The following is a 21,118-nucleotide window of genomic DNA, read 5'->3' on the forward strand; positions in this document are numbered from 1 at the left end:
CGCTCACCTGGGAGCGCACACCAGCCACCTGCCTGCTTGCCTGAGGTCCGACGGTCTGCCTTCCTACTCCCGTCAGTCTGTCTATGGACCAGCTTGCCCGCTCACCTGGGAGCGCTCACCTGCTACCTGCCTGCTAGTCTACCTGGAGGCTCCGCCGTCACATGCTGTGACCACCTGCCTGTCCAGTGACTCCTGCTCGCTCACCTGGGAGCGCTCATCTGCTGCCTGTCTGCTAGCCTACCTGGAGGCTCTGCCGTCACGTGCTGTGACCACCCGCCTGTCCAGAGACTTCTGCCCGCTCTCCTGGGAGCGCTCATCTGCCGCCTGTCTGTTGGTCTTCCTGGAGGCTCCGCCGTCACATGCTGTGACCACCCGTTTATCCAGAGACTCTCGTCTGCTCACCTGGGAGCTCAAGTCTACCATCAGCCGCCACAGGTCGTACCAACCCTTTACCCAGAGACTGCCCCGGTCACTTGCCGTGACCACCTGCCCGTTCACCCAGAGACTGCCCCAGTCACTTGCCGTGATCTCCTGCCCGTTCTTCCAGAGACTGTCCCGGTCACTTGCCGTGACCATCTGCCCGTTCACCCAGAGACTGCCCCAGTCACTTGTCGTGATCTCCTGCCCGTTCTTCCAGAGACTGTCCCGGTCACCTGCTGTGACTGCCTGCCTGGTCGCCACCCGCTCCCTTACAAGGACTGCCCCCTTGTATAGTAGCTCAGAGGTTCCGCCTCCCAGACCCGTTACAGTTTGCTCGGGCCATGGAACCCGGTGGCACCCAAGCTCCCTCGCTCTCGGACCTCTGTCATGAACTGTCCCGTCAGAGGTCCCAACAGTCCATCCTGGGTCACCTGCGGAATGTCAATTCTCGCCTGGACACTCTGACTGCTCCACCAGCAACCACCGCCAGTGCCATGACTCGCAACCCGGCAGCTCCGCTGCCCACCAATACCATGGTGTCCTACCCCGGACCCCGGCTTTCTGCACCTCCTCGCTTCGGAGGCGACCCCGCCCAGGCTCGGGGCTTCATTAATCAGTGCACCCTGAACTTTGAACTATTGTCCCACCAGTTTAACTCCGACCGGGCCAAAATTGCCTTCTTCATGTCCCATCTCACCGGGGAGGCCCTGGCCTGGCTAAATCCTCTATGGGAGAGAGGAGACCCCCTGGTGTCCGACCTGCCTGCCTTCCTCACGGCTTTCCGGAAAGTCTTCGATGAACCCGGACGGAAGACCTCATCCGCATCGTCTCTGCTACGCCTCCGTCAGGGAAGTCTCACCGTGGGCCAATATGCCATACGGTTCCGTACCCTTGCCTCGGAGCTGGCCTGGGATAACGACGCTCTGGTATCCGTCTTCTGGGAGGGTCTGTCCGGCCGTATTAAAGATGAACTTGCCGGTCGGGACGTTCCTACCACTCTCGATGACCTAATAACTCTTGCCACCCGGATTGACCTACGGTTCCAGGAGCGTGCCAAAGAGGTCACCCGTGAGAGGAGGTTTCCACGTCTAGCTCCTACTTTTCAGAAACCCGTCACTCCCTCCGTCTCTCCCCAGGTACACTCTCCTGAGCCTATGCAGGTCGACCAGACCAAGATGGTCAAAACCCGTCAGGACTTACGCCGTGCCGAGGGGAGCTGCTTCTACTGTGGCAGTAAGGAGCACCGGATCCGTGCCTGCCCAGAGAGGTCGGGAAACGCCTGTGTCTAGGTTCGCTCAGAGAGGTCGACCTAGACAAGAATAAATCCTCTCCATCTCTGCTGCTGTCAGTTTCAATCGTCTGCGGGGAGAACCGTTATTTCGAACTAGCCCAACTGGACTCTGGAGCAGCCGGGAATCTTATTTCACAGTCCCTGGTAGAGAAGTACCGCATCCCCACCAAACCTCTGGCTGTACCCTTGTCTGTTGCTGCTGTGGATGGGGGTCTCTTACCACGCCCCATCCAACTCATCACCGAATCCATTACTCTGCAAGTGGGAATGCTGCATTCTGAGAGTATCTCCTTTCATGTTCTGCCTGGACTCTCTCACGCCCTCCTGCTAGGTCTACCTTGGCTCCAGAGACATGCACCCGTGCTTGACTGGCAGACCGGAGAAGTCCTTCGCTGGGGACAGGACTGCCATAAGACCTGTCTGGTTCCCGTCCATCCCGTCCGTCCTTCTCCAGCTAATCTACCTGGACTTCCGATTCCTTATTGGTCTTATGCTGATGTCTTTAATAAAAAGGAAGCAGAGACACTACCCCCTCATAGACCATACGACTGCCCTATCGACTTGTTACCCGGTACTACTCCTCCCCGTGGGCGTATTTATCCATTATCCGCTGCTGAGACCCGGTCGATGTCCGAATATATTGAGGAGAATCTGGCCAGGGGATTCATCCGGAAGTCTACCTCCCCGGCGGGAGCAGGCTTCTTCTTCGTAAAAAAGAAGGACGGCTCTCTCCGTCCCTGTATAGACTATAGAGGCCTTAACCAGATCACGGTGAAAAATAAGTACCCCCTTCCGCTCATTCCGGAGTTATTTGATCGTCTGAGAGGGGCTAGAATCTTCACCAAACTGGACCTCCGTGGGGCTTACAACCTGGTTCGTATCCGTCAGGGGGATGAATGGAAGATGGCATTCAACACCCGGGACGGCCACTATGAATATCTGGTAATGCCCTTTGGCCTCTGTAACGCTCCTGCCGTCTTTCAAGAGTTGGTCAATGACATCTTCCGGGACCTTCTCTACTCCTGCGTAGTGGTGTACCTGGACGACATCTTGGTCTTCTCTCCGGATCTCCAGACTCACCGGAGGGATGTTCGTCAGGTCCTGCTCAGGCTCAGGCAGAACCATCTCTACGCTAAATATGAGAAGTGCCTCTTTGAGCAGACCTCGCTTCCGTTTCTGGGCTACATTATCTCTCAGACCGGCCTACAAATGGATCCTGAGAAACTGTCTGTCATCGAGAAATGGCCCCGACCAGAGGGGTTGAAGGCTATTCAACGGTTCCTGGGCTTCGCCAACTATTACCGCCTCTTCATCCCGCACTTCTCTTCCCGGACTGCCCCAATTTCCGCGCTCACCCGTAAGGGTACTAATCCCAAAGAGTGGCCGCCCGAAGCAGAGGAGGCCTTTCTTTCCCTAAAACAGGCCTTCTCTTCCGCCCCGGTGCTGCATCGCCCGGACGGCAACAAGCAGTTCTTCCTGGAAGTTGACGCCTCCTCCTCTGGAGCCGGAGCGGTACTTACTCAAAGATCATCTTCCGGGAGAATGGTAACTTGTGGCTTCTTCTCCAAACTCTTCTCCTCTTCTGAGCGCAACTATTCCATAGGAGACCGAGAGTTATTGGCCATCAAGCTGGCGTTGGAGGAGTGGCGTTACCTACTCGAGGGGGCTCTTCATCCGGTAATAATTTACACTGACCACAAGAACTTGGCTTACCTCCAGCATGCCCAGAGACTTAACCCGCGCCAAGCCCGGTGGTCCTTGTTTTTTGCTCGCTTTGATTTTGTTCTTCATTTTCGCCCGGCTGACAAAAACGTCAAAGCAGACGCCTTGTCCCGATCCTTTCTGGTGTCCGATCTCGAGGAAGAACCTAAACATATCATCGATCCCGCCAGAGTAATGCAGGTGGCTCCCGTGAGTCTAAATCGTCTCCCTCCCGGTAAGACGTTTGTTTCAGTACCTGATCGGGAGAAGATCCTACACTGGGGCCATTCGTCTAAACTAGCTGGCCACGCCGGTCAGAAAAAGACCCTCCAGCTTATTGCCCGGCACTATTGGTGGCCTACCCTGCACAAGGACATAATAGACTTTGTTTCTGCCTGTGTGTCCTGCGCCCGCAACAAAGTCCCGAGACATCTGCCAGCCGGACGCCTCCTTCCGCTTCCTGTACCTGCTGCCCCCTGGCAGCATATAGCAATGGACTTTATAACAGATCTTCCCGTCTCTGCCGGTTGTACGGTCATTTGGGTGGTCGCTGACCGCTTTTCCAAGATGGCTCACTTTATTCCCCTGCCAGGCCTTCCGTCTGCACCCGAGCTGGCTAAAGACTTTATCCGCCACATCTTCCGTCTTCATGGCCTGCCCCTCCACATCGTGTCGGATCGTGGGGTACAGTTCACCTCACGTTTCTGGAGAGCCACTTGTAAACTACTAGACGTCACCCTGGACTTCTCTTCCGCTTACCACCCACAGTCCAATGGTCAAGTGGAGCGGATCAATCAGAACCTGACCAGTTACCTCCGGCACTTCGTTAATGCCCACCATTCTGACTGGGTGGATCTCCTACCATGGGCCGAGTTCTCTTATAATAATCACGAGAGCGAATCCTCCTCCAAATCCCCGTTTTTTGTAGTCTTTGGTCAGCATCCTCGGATTCCTTTTCCTGTCTCCACCTCTGTGGACAACCCGGCTGCGGAATCTCTCGTTAGCAAATTTTCCTCCATATGGGAGAGTACCCGGTCCGCACTCCTTCTGTCATCCGAGCGTATGAAAAGACACGCTGACAAAAAACGCCTGGATCCTCCACAATTTCGTCCAGGAGATAAAGTCTGGCTCTCATCTAAATATGTTCGACTCAAGATACCTTCTTACAAGTTAGGGCCTCGGTTCATCGGTCCTCTGGAGGTCATCAGTCAGATCAACCCGGTGGCCTATAAATTGAAACTCCCGGCCAACTTACGGATCCCTAACTCCTTCCATGTATCTCTCCTCAAACCCGTGGTGCTTAACTCTTTTTCCAAGTCTACAGGTACGCCTCCTGCTCCGGTTTCTGCTGAGGACGAGTTTGAGGTAGAGAACATTCTTGCCACCAAAAGGGTAAGAGGAAAGACCTTTTTTCTGGTAGATTGGAAGGGGTTTGGTCCTGAGGAGAGAACGTGGGAGCCCCGGGAGAACATGCATGCCCCTCTCATCCTAGCTAAATTTCTATCTGGCCTAAAAAAGGGGGGGCCTAAAGGGGGGGGTACTGTAGTGCCGGCGTCCCTGCCCTCTGCTAGGCAGGGACGCTGTTCCCCTCACCGCTCTGCTCCGTGCCCGGCGTCCCTCTCCCGCTCTGCTGGCAGCGCGCGCTCCTTCCCGGCCACTGTGCTTAGGGCGCGCGCGCGCGCCCTCCCTCCCTCTTAAAGGGGCCGCGCGCGCCGTCCTAAGGAGTCCCCGGCCAATGGCCGGAGGACTTTACCATATATAAGGCACCTCCTCCAAAATGGAGGTGCCCGAGCAATGTTGTTGCACTGTTCACTACTCTGCTTCAGCCCTCAGGTCCCGTTGCCAGTTACCTGCCAGTTACCTGCCAGATTCCTGCCTGATTATCTGCTACCTGCCTGCTAGTCTGAGGTCCGACGGTCTGACTTGTTACTCCTGTCAGTCTGTCTAAGGACCAGCCTGCCCGCTCACCTGGGAGCGCACACCAGCCACCTGCCTGCTTGCCTGAGGTCCGACGGTCTGCCTTCTTACTCCCGTCAGTCTGTCTATGGACCAGCTTGCCCGCTCACCTGGGAGCGCTCACCTGCTACCTGCCTGCTAGTCTACCTGGAGGCTCCGCCGTCACATGCTGTGACCACCTGCCTGTCCAGTGACTCCTGCTCGCTCACCTGGGAGCGCTCATCTGCTGCCTGTCTGCTAGCCTACCTGGAGGCTCTGCCGTCACGTGCTGTGACCACCCGCCTGTCCAGAGACTTCTGCCCGCTCTCCTGGGAGCGCTCATCTGCCGCCTGTCTGTTGGTCTTCCTGGAGGCTCCGCCGTCACATGCTGTGACCACCCGTTTATCCAGAGACTCTCGCCTGCTCACCTGGGAGCTCAAGTCTACCATCAGCCGCCACAGGTCGTACCAACCCTTTACCCAGAGACTGCCCCGGTCACTTGCCGTGACCACCTGCCCGTTCACCCCGAGACTGCCCCAGTCACTTGCCGTGATCTCCTGCCCGTTCTTCCAGAGACTGTCCCGGTCACTTGCCGTGACCATCTGCCCGTTCACCCAGAGACTGCCCCAGTCACTTGTCGTGATCTCCTGCCCGTTCTTCCAGAGACTGTCCCGGTCACCTGCTGTGACTGCCTGCCTGGTCGCCACCCGCTCCCTTACAAGGACTGCCCCCTTGTATAGTAGCTCAGAGGTTCCGCCTCCCAGACCCGTTACAAGCAACATAACTTTTTGGTTTGTAAGATTTATGCTTCTGTTCATAAAACCTACTCTCGTTTGTAGTTTGAAGGCTCTAACTTATTTGCATCTTATCAAACCAGCTAAATCTGCAGGGGGTTGAATACTACTTGTAGGCACTGTATTACAAATGCTTAAAATATGCTTATGTACATCTGGCTTTACATGTCTTCTGCCACTACAGTTGTAGCACTGTTTCAGGATGTTTTCAGGATACTATATAGCCACAATTTCCACACAAGGTGCCTGTTATTGCTAAAGTGGCTGCATCAGCAACACGTGGCCTGAGATCATCATGTAGTCTATGCTTAAAAATTACTCCATAATATAATAATCTATACTTACTATGGAAAACTCAATTTTCACTAGAGTTTCTTTTTAAAGGAAAGTGTGAAACTTTAACCCCACCTCCAAATCATTTATACGACTATGTAACCCTTTAAAAGATAATCAAGTCAATCCATTTATGACCCCGAATTGCTGTTCCAGCAGTGAGAAATTGTGTTTTGTGTCTGAAAGTGCTTTAGGGCATGACAGTGCACTGTCAATCTGTGTTTCCCTACTTAACAGCACCGTGTCCTGCAGATTACTCTGATACATTGGCCACTGGCCTATCTAACGACCTGTCAATCAGGAGGGGAGGGTGCTGCTAGTTATTAAAGCGCACCTGTCAGCAGGATTGGGCTTAGTAAACCACATACACTGTCAGGTGGGTGCCATTATACTGAGTAAAATGATACCTTTGTTGCTGAAATCCATCCTGTGGTTCTTCTATAATCTTTATTTTCAGTTCTGCCATAATGATATGCTCGTGCTTCGGGGTGGCCTTTGGGGATGGGCTGTAACTGGTGCTCTCATTATGTATGCCTATCTCTGGCCTCTGACAGGTCACTGTGTTTTCAGTCACCAGCCTACTATTTTAAATATTGCCTTTGTAATTTATGTGCCACACATGAAATTTACATGCACCAAAATGGCCCCCGCCGCCTGCGCATGTTCAGTAGCATTTCTCAGCTGCTGAGAGATGCTACTGTGCAGGTGCGGGCGCCATTTTGCTGGAGGAAAAAGAATTTACCTGCAGCAATATGGTGCCACGCCTGCGCAGTAGCATCTCTTGGCAAACGAGAAATGCTACTGCGCAAGTGCGGGAGCCATATTGCTGCAGGCTAATTTCTTTTTCCTCCAGCAAAATGGCGCCCTCGCGTGCGCAGTAGCATTTCTCAGCAACCGAGAGATGCTACTGCGCAGGCGGCGGGAGCCATTTTGGTGCATGTAAATTTCATGTGTGGCACACAAATTACACAGGCAGTATGTCTATTGTATGGAATATCCTAAAAGAGAAAAAGACGTGGCGCTATCTAAGCGTAGTGCGTTTATGTTAAGTTGTAAAAGGCGAGTTGTATAAGAAAACTTGCTCACCTGATATAGTTGTGCTGCCTGAGGCACAACTCTCGTTTTGGTTTGGATTCAAAAGTGATAGACTGCAGCTATTCCAGGAGAGACAGGGAAACCGCTTCCAGGAATTTCCCACAGTGGAAGAATCAGAAATGGAGACCAGGATCAGCGCTGTCTTCTGTTGCCACGATTGAATCAAGGACGATGTCTTTTTTGATTGCTTCAATGAGCATTTATTTAAAAATAAAAGATTATTAAAACACTATTGCGTTTCAGCTGCAAACAGCCTTCATCAGGTATATAATAGAAATATACTTATCCAACTTTATATCCTCCACCACCAGGAAGTGGGAGGAATGGATAGAGAAGGGGTAAAGGGGGGAGAGGGAGAGGGGTTGGGAAGGAAAGGTTTAATCAGGTTTAACCCTTGCTCTGTACTTTTGTTTGGAACCATATTCACACTGTGGCACCCTAACCCTGATGCTGTTTTATATTTTTCCACCACAAGGAAAGTTTAAATTACTAAAATCCATCTATTCAATATGCATATATATTGCATACAAAAATGCGATAACACTGAAAATGTAAAATTATTATAATAAAAGTATTCAGATCCCTTTACATTTTTCACTCTTTGTTTCATTGCAGCCATTTGGTAAATTCTAAAAAGTTCATTTTTTTCTCATTAAAGTACACTCTGCACCCCATCTTGACTGAAAAAAACAGAAATGTAGAAATTTTTGCACATTTATTAAAAAAGAAAAACTGAAATATCACATTGTAATAAGTATTCAGACGCTTCGCTCAGACGCTCATATTTAAGTCACATGTTGTCCATTTCCTTGTGATCCTCCTTGAGATGGTTCTACTCCTTTATTGGAGTCCCGCTGTGTTTAATTAAACTGATAGGACTTGATTTGGAAAGGCACACACCTGTCTATATAAAACCTCACAGCTCACAATACATGTCAGACCAAATGAGAATCATAAGCTCAAAGGAACTGCCCAAGGAGCTCAGAGACAGAATTGTGGCAAGGCACAGATCTGGCCAAGGTTACAAAAGAATTTCTGCATTACTCAAGGTTCCTAAGAGCACAGTGGCCGCCATAATCCTTAAATGGAAGAAGTTTGGTACCACCAGAAGTCTTCCTAGACTGAGCAATCGTGGGAGAAGAGCCTTGGTGAGAGAGGTAAAGAAGAACCCCCAAGATCACTGTGGCTGAGCTCCAGAGATGCAGTATGGTGATGGGAGAAAGTTCCACAGAGTCAGCTATCACTTCAGCCCTCCACCAGTCGGGCCTTTATGGCAGAGTGGCCCGACGGAAGCCTCTCCTCAATGCAAGACATATGAAAGCCCGCATAGAGTTTGCTTAAAAACACATGAAGGACTCCCAGACTTTGAGAAATAAGATTCTCTGGTCTGATGAGACAGAGATAGAACTTTTTGGTGATAATTCTAAGCGGTATGTGTGGAGAAAACCAGGCACTGCTCATCACCTGTCCAATACAATCCCAACAGTGAAACATGGTGGTGGCAGCATCATGCTACGGGGGTGTTTTTCAGGTGCAGGGACTGGATGACTGGTTGCAATTGAAGGAAACATGAATGCGGCTAAGTACAGAGATATCCTGGATGAAAACCTCTTCCAGAGTGCTCTGGACCTCAGACTTGGCCGAAGGTTCACCTTCGAATAAGACAATGACCCTAAGCACACAGCAAAAATAACAAAAGAGTGGCTTAAGAACAACTCTGTGACCATTCTTGACTGACCCAGCCAGAGCCCTGACCTAAATCCAATTGAGCATCTCTGGAGAGACCTGAAAATGGCTGTCCACCAACGTTCACCATCCAACCTGATGGAACTAGAGAAGATCTACAAGGAAGAATGGCAGAGGATCCCCAAATCCAGGGGTGAAAAACTTGTTGCATCATTCCCAAGAAGACTCATGGCTGTACCAGCTCAAAAGGGTGCTTCTACTCAATACTGAGCAAAGGGTCTGAATACTTATAACCATGTGATAGTTCAGTTTTTCTTTTTTTAATAAATTTGCAAAAATGTCTACATTTCTGTTTTTTTTCAGTCAAGATGGGGTGCAGAGTGTACTTTAATGAGAAAAAAAATGAATTTTTTAGAATTTACCAAATTGCTGCAGACCCATCTTCAAAATGTGATTTCTAACTACTGGAGCAGTGCTTTAGGGTCATTAAAGGCTGGCTCATATTTTAAAGGGCTAAACAATCTTATTTATGGTTTGGAGGGGTGTATGTTTTTGACAGATTGAGTTTAAACTGACATTGGAATTTAGTTGTGCTAGTTTATTAAAGGTAAATCCAGCTCCTTTTATATCTGCAAGTGTTTTTTTAGAATATTCTCTTTGTAATGTTTCATTTTTGTTGTGTTTTACTTACAGGTTTACCAAAGTTGCAGGTTATTCGGCCTTACAACGGTTACCCAGCACCTCCGGTGAACAATGGCCCTTCGCTCACCATACAGGTTGGAGACACCATTGAGTTAATAAGGGCAGATCCTCTCAGCCTGTTTTGGCAGGTAGGTGTTTGGTCGTATTGTAGTAGCGGAGATTATTCCAGTGAAGATGCTAGACATTTCACCTATGTGATGCAGCGCTCAATACTGATTGTGGCATCTATGCAATATAAAGTGATAGGATTCACTTTGTTGTATCGGCTTCTACCCTGGCATTCTGATCATGTTGGAGGACACAATACTCCGATGTGAACATGCCATGTAGAGATACATTTCAACTTTTATTCTATACTTCTACTTTTTAACCTGTCCTCTGCTTTTGACACAGTCAACCACTCCCTCCTACTAAAGATCCTCTCTTCCCTTTGAATCAATGACCTTGCCCTCTTCTGGATCTCCCCATACCTCACTAACCGCATATGTATCATTTCCCTATCCCATGCTACCTCCTAATGCCTCCCCTACTCTTCTCCATCTATATTTTTGGCCTGCGGCAACTCGAAGAGTCTTACAGCTTCCATTATCACCTCTATGCTGATTAAACTCAAATCTACTTCTCTGTCCCAGACGTCAATTGTTTACTGTCCAGAATCCCAGAGTGTCTATTAGCCATATACACCTTCTTCTCTTCACGTTTTCTAAAACTCATTGTGGACAAAACCAAACTCATGATCTTTCTTCCATCCCCACTTAAGTCCCCTGCCAGACTTATCGATCACAATAAACCACATCACGCTTTCCTGTGGACTGCAAGTCCACTGCCTCGGTATAACCCTTGACTCTGTCCTGTCCTTCAATCCACATATCCAAGCCCTTACCATCTCCTGCCTCTTCCAACTCAAAAATATTTGAGGACACAAAAATATTTGTGTCCTTAACTCTGCTGCTCCTCCCGCTACTCCTCTTCCTCTCCCCTCTGCTAATTCTTTCACTGACTTCTAATCCCCCAGCGAATTCAATTTAAACTACTAACAACCCTCCCTCATACATCTCCAAACTAATCTTCCGATACCTCCCCACACATAATCTTCAAGCCTTGAAAAACCTGCTTATGTTCTCTGCTCTTATACAGTCATATGAAAAAGTTTGGGCACCCCTATTAATCTTAAGCTTAATGTTCTATAAAAATTGGTGTTTTTGCAACAGCTATTTCAGTTTGATATATGTAATAACTGTTGGATACAGTAATGTTTCTGCCTTGAAATGAGGTTCATTGTACTAACAGAAAATGTGCAATCTGCATTCAAACAAAATTTGACAGGTGCATAAGTATGGGCACCTCACCAGAAAAGTGACATTAATAGTTAGTAGATCCTCCTTTTGCAAAAATAACAGCCTCTAGTCGCTTCCTGTAGCTTTTAATGAGTTCCTGGATCCTGGATGAAGGTATTTTTGACCATTCCTCTTTACAAAACAATTCCAGTTCAGTTAAGTTTGATGGTCGCCGAGCATGGACAGCCCTCTTCAAATGATCCCACAGATGTTCAATGATATTCAGGTCTGGGGACTGGGATGGCCATTCCAGAACACTGTAGTTGTTCCTCTGCATGAATGCCTGAGTAGATTTGGAGCGGTGTTTTGGATCATTGTCTTGCTGAAAGATCCATCCACTTTGTAACTTCATATTTATCACTGATTCTTGAACACTATTGTCAAGAATCTGCTGATACTGAGTGGAATCCATGCGTCCCTCAACTTTAACAAGATTCCCAGTGCCAGCATTGACCACACAGCCCCAAAGCATGATGGAACCTCCACCAAATTTTACTGTGGGTAGCAAGTGTTTTTCTTGGAATGCTGTGTTTTTTTGCCACCATGCATAACGCCTTTTTGTATGACCAAATAACTCAATCTTGATTTCATCAGTCCACAGGACCTTCTTCCAAAAAGAAATTGGCTTCTCCAAATGTGCTTTTGCATACCTCAGCCAACTCTGTTTGTGGCGTGCTTGCAGAAACGGCTTCTTTCGCATCACTCTCCCATACAGCTTCTCCTTGTGCAAAGTGCCTTGTATAGTTGACCGATGCACAGTGACACCATCTGCAGCAAGTTGATGCTGCAGCTCTCTGGAGGTGGTCTGAGGATTGTCCTTGACTGATCTCACCATTCTTCTTCTCTGCCTTTCTGATGTTTTTCTTGGCCTGCCACTTCTGGCCTTAACAAGAACTGTCCCTGTGTTCTTCCATTTCCTTACTATGTTCCTCACAGTGGAAACTGACAGGTTAAATCTCTGAGACAGCTTTTTGTATGCTTCCCCTGAACAACTATGTTGAATAATCTTTGTTTTCAGATCATTTGACAGTTGTTTTGAGGAGCACATGATGCCACTCTTCAGAGGAGATTCAAACAGGAGAACAACTTGCAAGTGGCCACTTTAAGTAGCTTTTCTCATGATTGCATACACCTGGCTATAAAGTTCAAAGTTCCATGAGGTTACAAAACCAAAAAAAGTGCTTTAGTAAGTCAGTAAAAAGTAGGTAGGAGTATTTAAAACAAGAAAATGATAAGGGTGCCCATACTTATGCACCTTTCAAATTTTGTTTGAATGCAGATTGCACATTTTCTGTTAGTACAATAAACCTCATTTCAAGGCAGAAACATTACTGTGTCCAACAGTTATTACATATATCAAACTGAAATAGCTGTTGCAAAAACACCAATTTTTATAAAACATTAAGCTTAAGATTAATAGGGGTGCCCAAACTTTTTCATATGACTGTATGTTCCTCACCAAATTGCCTCCAAGACTTCTACCGGGCATCCCCCATCCTCTGGAACTTAATGCCTCAGCACATCTGATTATTTCCCACTTTTGGAACCTTCAAATGGAGCCTGAAAACTCATCTGTTCAAAAACGCCAACAGCCTGCAATAACCCCTCCACAACCGGAGCCGCTGCAACGCCCCAACCTACTGCCTCCTTCCCCAACATCCTGCAGATTGTAAGCCGGTGAGGGCAGGATCCTCCCCCCTCTATAACTGTCTGACAATCTGTTTACTTAACATATATAAATAAATCTATGTGAGCCTTTTTTCAGATGTAGATCACCCTGGAATTAAGGGTGTTTTAAAAATAAATAATAATATGAGTCATTTTCAAGGAAAGAATTGGTGTAAACTGTAGCTATTTATATGCAAATAACACTCTTTAATTATCAATGACACCAAGTCATTGATGCTTAGTGTAATTAAGAGGTGTAACTTTGAGTATATATAGCTATACTTTACACCATCTTGTAAATAAATGGGCAGCACGGTGGCTCAGTGGTTAGCACTTCAGCCTTGCAGCACTGGGCTCCTGGGTTCAAATCCCACCAAGGACAACATCTGCAAGGAGTTTCTATGTTCTCCCCATGTTTGTGTGGGTTTCCTCCGGGTTCTAAGGTTTCCTCCCACACTCCAAAGACATCCTGATAGGAAATTTAGATTGTGAGCCCCAATGGTGACAGCGCACATAATGTCTGTAAAGTGCTGTGGAATTAATGGCGCTATATAAGCGAGTAAAATAAATAAAATAAAAATAAATATTCTTCTCCTCCAAACTGCTGTCCAGTCCAAGTGCTCCAGGACGTCTGATCCATCCACATTTGAACCGAATGATCGGATTGTGCTGCTGGTTTTGGACTGTTAGATAAAGAACTGCTTCTCTTCAAAACTCCTTCTGGATCGGTGCACCTTGGATGCTTTTTATCTTTTTCTTTTGGAGGATATTTTTCTAGCACTCTGATCATGATCTTGATTCTGTCATTGTGATTGCCATGGCTGACATCTTCATAATAATATCCCTGGGGGTAAATGAAGCCCATTGCTGTCCTATTGTTTTGCATGTTAGAGCACATGGCTTAACGAATACCTGTACATATGATTTTTATGCATATGTTGCTGATGGACTTGTAGGATAACAGGAGGGATGCCGGATCTATTATCATAACGATTCCATTGTGTATATTTTTCCATTTTTGAATATAAAAGAACTAGTTTAATTATTCTGTTTCAGGGAAAAAATATCGCCACGGGAGAGCTCGGCTTTTTTCCAAGTGATGCAGTAAAACCAAGCCCATGTGTAAGTATGACTTTACCTTACCGAATTAATCAGATATGTATTGGCAGAAAAAGTGGCGGTTGGCTTAATATATACACCACTCTGCCTTTTATATCTGAGTGCTGTCTGTGAAAAAACTGGCCTCACATGGACGACTGTTTTCTCACATGTATCTAATGGGTGTGCAAAAAATATTACATTTTATACTGATCATCCATATAGCATCCGATTTTTACGAATACATTGCAGTGATTAACATAAGAAACTGTATTTGCTCTTCCAAAATTTTATTAACCCTTGATGTATAAAGATGGATGTCATAAGGATGTAAAAAACAGATTGTATACAGGCTACAATACATATTATCCGTGTTTTCCGGGATCAAAATTGGACTTTTTTTTATACACTTAGCCTAAGCACCCGAATTTTCAGTGAAGCTATCATTTTCTTACAATACCCAAATTACTTTGAGGCAGTCCATAGCATTGATGGAAGTAATGGAGGGCTGCAGCCAGTATGTCTCATGTGGCTATGTAGCCAGCATTTAGCAGACTGCAGATACAGCGGTAAATGGCTAAAGTTGGGTACATCGATCTACTGGATGAGCGTCCTCATCTTTACTGTGTGCTCTAATTCACCCTATTGTTCTTTCCGCCAAATGTCACTTGTTGCACAGAAGTTTAATTAACCGTAGTAATAAATGATTCATATATGAGCGTGTTTGCAGATGGCTTACTAATTAGAGGTGGCATGAAAGAAGCCTACGCTAGAACTTGTGTTTGACTCTTTCTAAAAAGATTAGGATGTAGTTTCTTACCCTTAGGCTGGGTTCATGTGGACATATAAGACATTGTAAAAGTTTCATCCAGAAAAATCGGACAATTATTTTTCTCACTTGTCATCCGTTTTTTTACAGCAGCAGCTATTAATAATTTACAGGACCATTTACAATTTCCTTTGTTACAGATTTGAAATGTGTCCATGATAAACGGATGCTATACTGTGATCCTGGTGTTTTTGCACTCCTGTAGACTTGAATGGATGAGTCTCATCCGACACCCTGAAGAAACTACATGCAGATTCATTCAGTGAAAAAAATCACCAAACTGCACTGCCCCATTGAATAACATTGGTCCAAGTGTTGTCTGTGTTCTGTCCTTTTTTTTACAGACAGCGCTGGGACCGAAAATACGGTCGTGTGAAGGAGCCGTCAGGGTCTGTGTCCACATTGCATTTCTAGTGCAGAAATGGTGTGAGCGAGCAGTTTATTTCACTGGGTGAAATGTGCACCGGCGTCTGCTCTATAAACTGACATGCGGCGTATTTCTAATCCACAGCGCTAGTCAATTCATGCTACTGATATTTTTTGTAGTGGGTGGATGAGATATCTTAGAAAATAAAAATACACATGGGAAATCCGTTAAGTTTTCACTTTTTGGGAACATTTCCAATGGCAGTAAATTTAAAAAGATGTTGTAGATATTAACACTTTTTTGTCCTGAGCCATGACTTAAAAGCAGGAGGAGGACTGAAGCTGTAGCAATGTGGCGTTCTCTATCATCTACATCTATAGGAAAAAGGCTTCAATATCAACAAGAAAGGAGATTCTTTCCTGTAAGAGCAGTGAGAACATTAGACATTTTGCTTTAGAAAGTTGTAGCCTAAATTCACTAAAATTATTCAAAAGGGGGCTGGTTGCCTTTCTTGAATGTAGTAACATTACAAGTTATGCTTTTAGGTTTCTGGAGATGGGTTGTTGATCCAGGAATTTGTTCTAATTGCCTTATTGTGAGTCGGGGGAAAAAAATGGCTTTTGCCTTATGGATTTTTTCGTCCTCCGGACCAACATTGTACGGGAATAGGCTGAATTTTTAAGTTGTTAGCCTTACAGAGTGTGGTTCTACATCTCTTACTCATCTCTTTTCCCATAGCAGATGCCAAAGCCGATAGATTACTCCGGACAGCCATGGTGAGTACATGAAGTTCAGCCTTTAACCTTCTTCCATTGAAATCAGTATAATAACTAATCCTCTAGTGATTTAGAAGGGAGTTCATAGGAAAGCTCTTTTTTTTCCTGTATATTCTAATAAGAATCTAGGCTAAGAACGGCCAAAACCCTGCGGACAGTAGCAGCCAATCAGCTGTACCACTCCAGAGTCAATCTGTTTTTTAGTAGCCAGTTCATAAGCACAATCCAAAAAGTCTGGCAATAGTAGAAACTATTTCGGTACATTGGCATTCCGGGCTCCTGGGATTTAGTAGAATAAATTCATATTACATTCATCCTATTTTTGTAACACAGTGACTTCACATTGCCTTCCTGGTCCATGGTTAGTACATACTGTAGTTTACAGTCTTCTTTGTTCCTGCACCATTTCCCTCTTATGTATTTAGTTTTATTTTATCTGCAAGCTGTATTACGTAACAGCCAACCTAAGACAAGCAGGTGTAGCTGGAAGAGGCAGTCTACTGTGCTGCCGAGGAATCTTCCTTTGCCTACACTGAATTGATGGTCACACATATAGGAAGGGATGAGGCTGAAAAGCAGCCAGGATTGCACTATTAAAGTGATCCTAATTTTAATATTAAAGTATGTCTATAAAATGACTGCAGTAGAATTGGGTTGGAATAGTTTGTGTGGCTTTTGGTTTGTATGACACAGTTATCACATTAACACGTAAAATGTCTTTTTCCTTTTCTAGGTATGCAGGGGCTATGGAAAGGGTGCAGGCAGAGGTAGAGCTGATGAATAGAGAAAACAGTACCTACCTCATCCGACACAGAACGAAGGAGATCAGGGAGTATGCAATCAGTATTAAGTAAGTCTGTATGAGACCTCTCAATTTATTGTTTGCCGGACAGCTTTGTACTTGTGGTGGTAGCCTTTAGAATTGGACAAAAAGATTTGTAGGACCCTGGTCCGGGATCCAATTGATAGTCAATGGCAGCCAGACCAGGGCAGTGCCTACTTCCTTAGCGGGCTCTTTAATGCCGGTATCCTGGGCACCTCTTTAATTACTTGACCACCACAATGAGTTGGCATTGCAGCGCAAACCACGTCTAGCTGGTGCCTGACGCTTTTTGGTTATCAAACAAAAAAAGAGTGGGCATCCCAGATGAATATTGAGAAGTATGAGAAATATGCAGGCAATAATGAAAAAAGAAAACATATACTGTGCATACAAAGAAGCTGCCCCTCCAAGCTGGAGAACATTCTATCTCATATATTGTAACTTTATTTAAGCAAAAAACCTAAATGGGCAATAAAAAACATTCAAAACACCAGGCACATTGTGCCAGAACCGCTATCCCAGACCCAAAATAAGGATCAAGGGATAATGCCCATATGATCCACACATAGATAAGAGAAGTCCATGATTACATGCAAAGTGTATAGAGATAATACATATGGAAAATGTAAAACTAGCACAGGTGATGATGCACAGCAGGGCGGTAATCAACATGAGAACAACAGCAAGAAATACCGTAGTGTAAACAATGCGCATATGTTAATTGTGTGCACAGTCAACCGATGACCTCAGCTCCAGAGTCGTCATCTGGGCGGAAAAGTAATCCCCACGGATATCGTCACCGATAGTGACGTCCTCAGGGGACTATCTTAATACTTGTGTATTGTTTATGCCACTGTATTTCTTGGTATTTATCTCATGCTCTTTACTGATGTGCATCATTACCTGTTTTACTAGTTTTACATATTTTTTAGATCTCTGTACTGTTTTATGGAATCATGAACTTCTCTTTTCTACATATGGATTATATGAGCATTATCCTTTGAGCCTTATTTCAGGTTTGGGATTGAGGTTATGGCGCAATCTGTATTCTCTTTTGACTGTTTTTAACTGTCTATTTGGGTTTTTTGTCTAAAAAAAGTTGATCTAATTTTCTTTCTTTTGGAGGTGCCTTTGTATGTATATGTCTATTCTTTTATCGGTATTGTAGGCCTCAAGCAACAGCATGATATCGCGGGGGCCTAGTAGTCATAAGAGGCTGCCAGCCGGGGAAGTTCGTACTGCCCCTGTCCGGCTGCCACAGAGGGTCCTGTGATGCCGACTCCTGGGAATCTTTTTTGTTCAGCTCTAGTGGCTGTGCGGAGTACTGCAGCTCTGTGCAACTTGATGTTATTTAGAGGTTCAAGTCCCATTCAGTCAGCAGATCGACGTGGGTTATAGAGCCTATAATAAAGAAAACTATAGGATACCTATAGAATAAAGAAACCTATAGAATAAAGAAATCTAGTATTGAAGACATATTCCAAGAATAAGCCATCAAATTTGCAGTCATGGAAAACTAATTCAAGACTTTTGAATAAAGTGTTAAAAGAAGATGGGTCTGATCTTTCATACACGTACTTTAAAAAACTGTATATATATTGTAATTTGCATAATTGTGTCTAATGAGACTGCAAAATGTGCCACATTTGTCAGTGACTAAAGCTGTTTAATACATTTGGTGCATTTTAAGCTGCCAAGTCTAAGTTTACACCATTAGTGGGCTTAATTTACACCAAATTGTGCTTTTTGCATTTTAGGCAATTTCCCACTAATACAAACCTAAAACACACCTCCTTTTATTAGTAATGTCTACTATAACACCTATGGAAAACCAACATCCCCAGTGTGCACACTATGCAAATAAGGTGCAAGACACAAAATCAATACCATTGTTATAAAAAATAATGTTTATTAGGACATAAAATTGTATTTTAAAACTTTTTAGATTTGCGAGTCCTCAGTGGTTGATACCTTTTAGTGGCTAGCTGAAAAGATGGTAACAGGTTGCAAGCTTTCAAGACTATGCAGGTCTCTTCATCAAGCTAGTGTAATGCAAAATCTGAAGAGTCACATATTTATACACAATAAGACACAGAAATAATGCAATAGATGAGACAGGTGACGGAAAGCAGAGTTATTACTATGGGAGAGATAAACAGTTCTGGCTATAAATATTTTAGCTTTTAAGAAAAAGAAAAAAGAATAGATCTACCTGTAGCCAAGCATTTTTGTTCCCCTGATCAAAGCATCAAAGACATGAAATTACTGGTATTAAAAGGTAATTTCAAATCTCAAAGAGAAAGAAGAATCTCGGAATATAAACTAATTTTGACCTTTGACACTTTCAGAGCAAGAATGAATGTGCCGCATGGATTTATGTCATTCTACATCAACTAAGGAATGTGTCCATCAGACTTGTGGGGTCATCATAACACTGGACCTACTCACAGGACAATAAAACCTGCACACTCCTTATCTATTAACTGCTAAAATATTTATAGCCAGAACTGTTTATCTCTCACATAGTAATAAGTCTGCTTTCCGTCACCTGTCTCATCTATTGCATTATTTCTGTGTCTTATTGTGTATAAATATGTGACTCTTCAGATTTTGCATTATACTAGTCTGATGAAGAGACCTGCATAGTCTCGAAAGCTTGCAACTTGTTACCATCTTTTCAGTTAGCAATTAGCAATTAAAAGGCATCAACCACTGAGGAGTCTCAAATTGAAATATTCTACTGGCTAACATGGTACAAAAATATATATATTCCCTGTATTTTAAAACTAAAACTGCACAAGGGTAGGAAAAAGGAGGGGGCACCACGATCATAGCAAATCACCATCAATATAAATGTATATTATTGTTCATTGTAAGCACAAGCTATATGGACCAAAGTGCTACTAGAGTAAATTATATAGTGAATACCTATGCTGGACAAAATAGAATTAAAACAAACATTACCAAAAAGGAGCTACTGGAGATTGAGAAACAACCCACAGCTTGACGCGTGTTTCGCATTTTGCTTTGTCTGGGGGTCGAAAAAAGTGTCTACAACACATAACAAATGTGATGCAAGCCATGTTAGACTTTTTCTTTTTTTAATTAGGCCTGAATTCTGTGGTATTCAGCTTAGTGAATCTCCCCATGTATTCTGTAAGTGGCCAAACTATCGAAAAGTGTTAAAGTGCATCTGCAGTGTCTGTTTGGTGCGTGCGCATCCAAAACCCTCTTTGTAGGCCAATAGTATAATTTTTTCGGCTGTGTAGAATAGTTAGTCTGTTGCACTGTTCCATATAAAAGCAGACCCCCAAAAACTTGCACAATATACTTTTATTAAACATAGAAACCCATGGGTGATGTATTACTCTAATGCTCAATGCGAACCATGTGTGAGTGGACCCCAACCTTTCTTGTACACTAGACCCAATGAATATATGAAAACTACAATTCTTCACATGAGGGAATGTCCCCAAGATCATCCTTATGTATTAGTAGGGTTACACATCATTACACTAATGTACAATCAATACAGTAATACGTAGAGTACGATATAAAAATCCTGTGCAAACAAATAATGAAATATAATACCACTATATCATACAGCACATAGCGCAGGTAAAGATGCAGGTCTGTGCCCAGATTTTAAAGTAATCATTTTTCTTTAAATGTAATTCCAGCAAAACTCTTATGTATTTAATACTCAGCGTATGAAATAACTATAGGACATTGGACATTTGTGAGAAATCTTTGTAAATATACATTACGTCCTTTATAGTCATCCTTGAAGTTCTTAATTCCTTGACACCTATTTCATATAACCATATACCTTCTAAAGTAGCCCATGGCCACAAATAATATGCATTAAATCACACTGTATATAAAAGAACTAATTGGTTATAAATACGATCTTGTTACCCAATCTTTTAAAAAGCAAACTGCATCTTTTTCTTCACCCGGCTAAATATATTCTGTTAATGAGTTGTCAGACCTGTGTTGGATGGAATATACTCTCAGCCTCTGCAATGAATCTGTTTACTCTTATTTTGGGCCCTGCCCGCAGGTAATTATTGATCCTTGGCTGATTAAAAGCAAATTTATATTCAGAAGTTATGCCTTGCCCGCAGGTACAACAATGAAGTGAAGCACATCAAGATATTAACGAGAGATGGCTTTTTTCGCATTGCAGAAAATAGGAAATTTAAAAGTTTAATGGTAAGCATTGATTCCGCTCCTTTGCGGAAAAAAAAAATGTCACACTGA

At 44.5% G+C, this 21,118-nt stretch overlaps 1 protein-coding gene across 4 annotated transcripts in view; it reads left to right on the forward strand.

Moving 5' to 3' along the window:
• Positions 1 to 21,118, forward strand: part of VAV3 (vav guanine nucleotide exchange factor 3) — a 256,738-nt gene that overhangs the window by 217,158 nt on the left and 18,462 nt on the right. For 2 of the 4 annotated variants that reach the window (XM_073642837.1, XM_073642839.1), the window contains exons 20-24: positions 9,949 to 10,085; positions 14,019 to 14,084; positions 15,995 to 16,032; positions 16,766 to 16,882; positions 20,983 to 21,070. In XM_073642837.1, the coding sequence (XP_073498938.1) occupies positions 9,949 to 10,085; positions 14,019 to 14,084; positions 15,995 to 16,032; positions 16,766 to 16,882; positions 20,983 to 21,070 (446 nt within the window). The remainder of the gene's footprint in view (positions 1 to 9,948; positions 10,086 to 14,018; positions 14,085 to 15,994; positions 16,033 to 16,765; positions 16,883 to 20,982; positions 21,071 to 21,118) is intronic. The other 2 variants (XM_073642838.1, XM_073642840.1) reach the window with 1 other exon arrangement.

This window comes from Phyllobates terribilis, unplaced genomic scaffold (assembly GCF_046119375.1).
Source record: "Phyllobates terribilis strain yellow unplaced genomic scaffold, ASM4611937v1 Scaffold_8__6_contigs__length_399053987, whole genome shotgun sequence".
Classification (NCBI taxonomy): domain Eukaryota; kingdom Metazoa; phylum Chordata; class Amphibia; order Anura; family Dendrobatidae; genus Phyllobates; species Phyllobates terribilis.